The sequence below is a fragment of the Haematobia irritans genome, chromosome 1 (assembly GCF_050003625.1).
Source record: "Haematobia irritans isolate KBUSLIRL chromosome 1, ASM5000362v1, whole genome shotgun sequence".
Taxonomy (NCBI): Eukaryota; Metazoa; Arthropoda; class Insecta; order Diptera; family Muscidae; genus Haematobia; species Haematobia irritans.
The window spans coordinates 133,576,791-133,578,568 of record NC_134397.1 but is presented as its reverse complement, the minus strand read 5'-3'; the positions used below and the strand labels follow the sequence as shown (position 1 = coordinate 133,578,568).

Sequence of the window (1,778 nt, the reverse complement as noted above, 5' to 3'; positions counted from 1 at the left end):
ATGCGTGCCTTTATCGTATTGTGTTTGGTAGCAGCCGCTTGTGCTCAATATAACTATCAACCTGGAAGCAGCGGTGGTTTTGGATCCGGTGGTAATGGTGGTTTTGGTTCCTCCTCGAACTCTGCTCCCTCTTACGATAGCTCATTCGGTGGTGGCAGCTCTGGTCCCAGCTCATTCGGTGGTAGCAGCTCTGGTCCCTCTTTCGGTGGTAGCAATGCCGCTCCCGCTTTCAGTGGTAGCAGTTCTGGCCCTAGTTCATTCGGTGGCAGCAGCTCTGCTCCTTCATTCGGTGGTTCCCAAGGTAGCTTTGGCTCATCCTCCCATGAAGCCCCTGTTCAAGCCGCTCCCGAAAAGGAATTCATCACCTACACTGCCAACGATGAAGATTTCCATGATCCCGCTGCCACTCAACAATTCGCCAACTCCGTCAAGCAAGGTCTCCGTGTAGTCTTCATCAAGGGCCCCGAAAGCAGCGGTTTGGAAGATGCCGCCCTTGCTTTGGCCAAGAATGCCGCCAGCCAACAGACTGCCATCTATGTCCTCAACAAGCAAACCGATCTCGCTGAATTGGCCAACAAATTGAACGCTGAGAACAGCAATGCCAACAACAAACCCGAAGTCCACTTTGTCAAATACCGCACTCCTGAAGATGCTGCCAATGCCCAAAAGGCTATCCAAGGTCAATATGATGCTTTGGGCGGTGCTTCCCAACACATCGATGGTGGTGTTGCCTCCTCCTTGAACTTTGCCTCTCAAGCTCCATTCGCCCCTGCTGCTGCTCCTTCCGGTGCTGCCACCAGCAACACTTATCTTCCCGCTTCCGTCCACCGTCGCCGCTTGCGTTTGAAGTAAGGTAATTTAGGTGTGTTTGATAACTCCATTGAGTGCCATCAAATGTTGTTATTGTTTGTTACTATTTTGTTAAGAATTAAAACGATAAAATATTAAAAAATTAAAAAAAAATCTGAATATCTTTCAATACTGGGAATATTTTGAAAAAAAAAAAAAACACCATAAAAACATACATATCGGCTTTTACAAAATTTACCAAATTTTCGCATTTTTATTGAAATTGTGAAAATTTTAATTTTCCACAATGAATGATTTTTTCAAAATTTGGTAAAATCAATTTATTCAAATTGTGCATATTATCACAAGTTAAAAAATCGATTTCAGATTTTGGTAGATTTTTTTATTTCCACTCCAATTGGAAAACATCTTCGTCAATTGAAGATTATAGATTGCAAAAAAAGAATACAGGATCAAATCCGTCTTTTGGAAAGCTAACATGGTGGTCAGGGTAAAATAATTTTGATCTGCAAAACAATGCCTATCGGAATTATTGATTTTAGAAACCGTACTCCGATCGACGCAGAATCACCTCCTGAGTCGAGGTTAGGTTAGCTTAGGTGGCTACCTGCTGTATCAGGCTCACTTAGACTATTCAGTCCATTGTGATACCATAGTGGTGAACTCTTATCACTGAGGTACAAGTACGAACGCTTTTGAATTTGGAAAAAAACGAATCAAATTTAGATATAACCACCATGTATGTATATGTATCGCACGATTTCGATAAATGAGGTCAGATCGCGCTACTTTACTAACCGATCGGCGTCAAATTTGACCGACTTTCCAAAATTTGACCATAAAAGCCTTATTTGTTAACCAATCTTATTCAAATTTGGCAAAATGTAAGCATCTATGGTATCAGCTAAATCTGCCAAATATCATCCAAATTGGTTCAGATTTTTATATAACTCTCATATATACGTACA

The 1,778-nt window shown here is 41.7% G+C and overlaps 1 protein-coding gene across 1 annotated transcript; it reads left to right on the top strand.

Annotated features, from left to right (window-relative positions):
- Positions 1-853, top strand: LOC142242331 (uncharacterized). The gene has a single exon (XM_075313980.1). It carries the CDS (start codon positions 1-3, stop codon positions 850-852), a length of 852 nt encoding a protein of 283 aa, XP_075170095.1. The 3' UTR covers position 853.
- Positions 854-1,778: the final 925 nt, after the last annotated feature.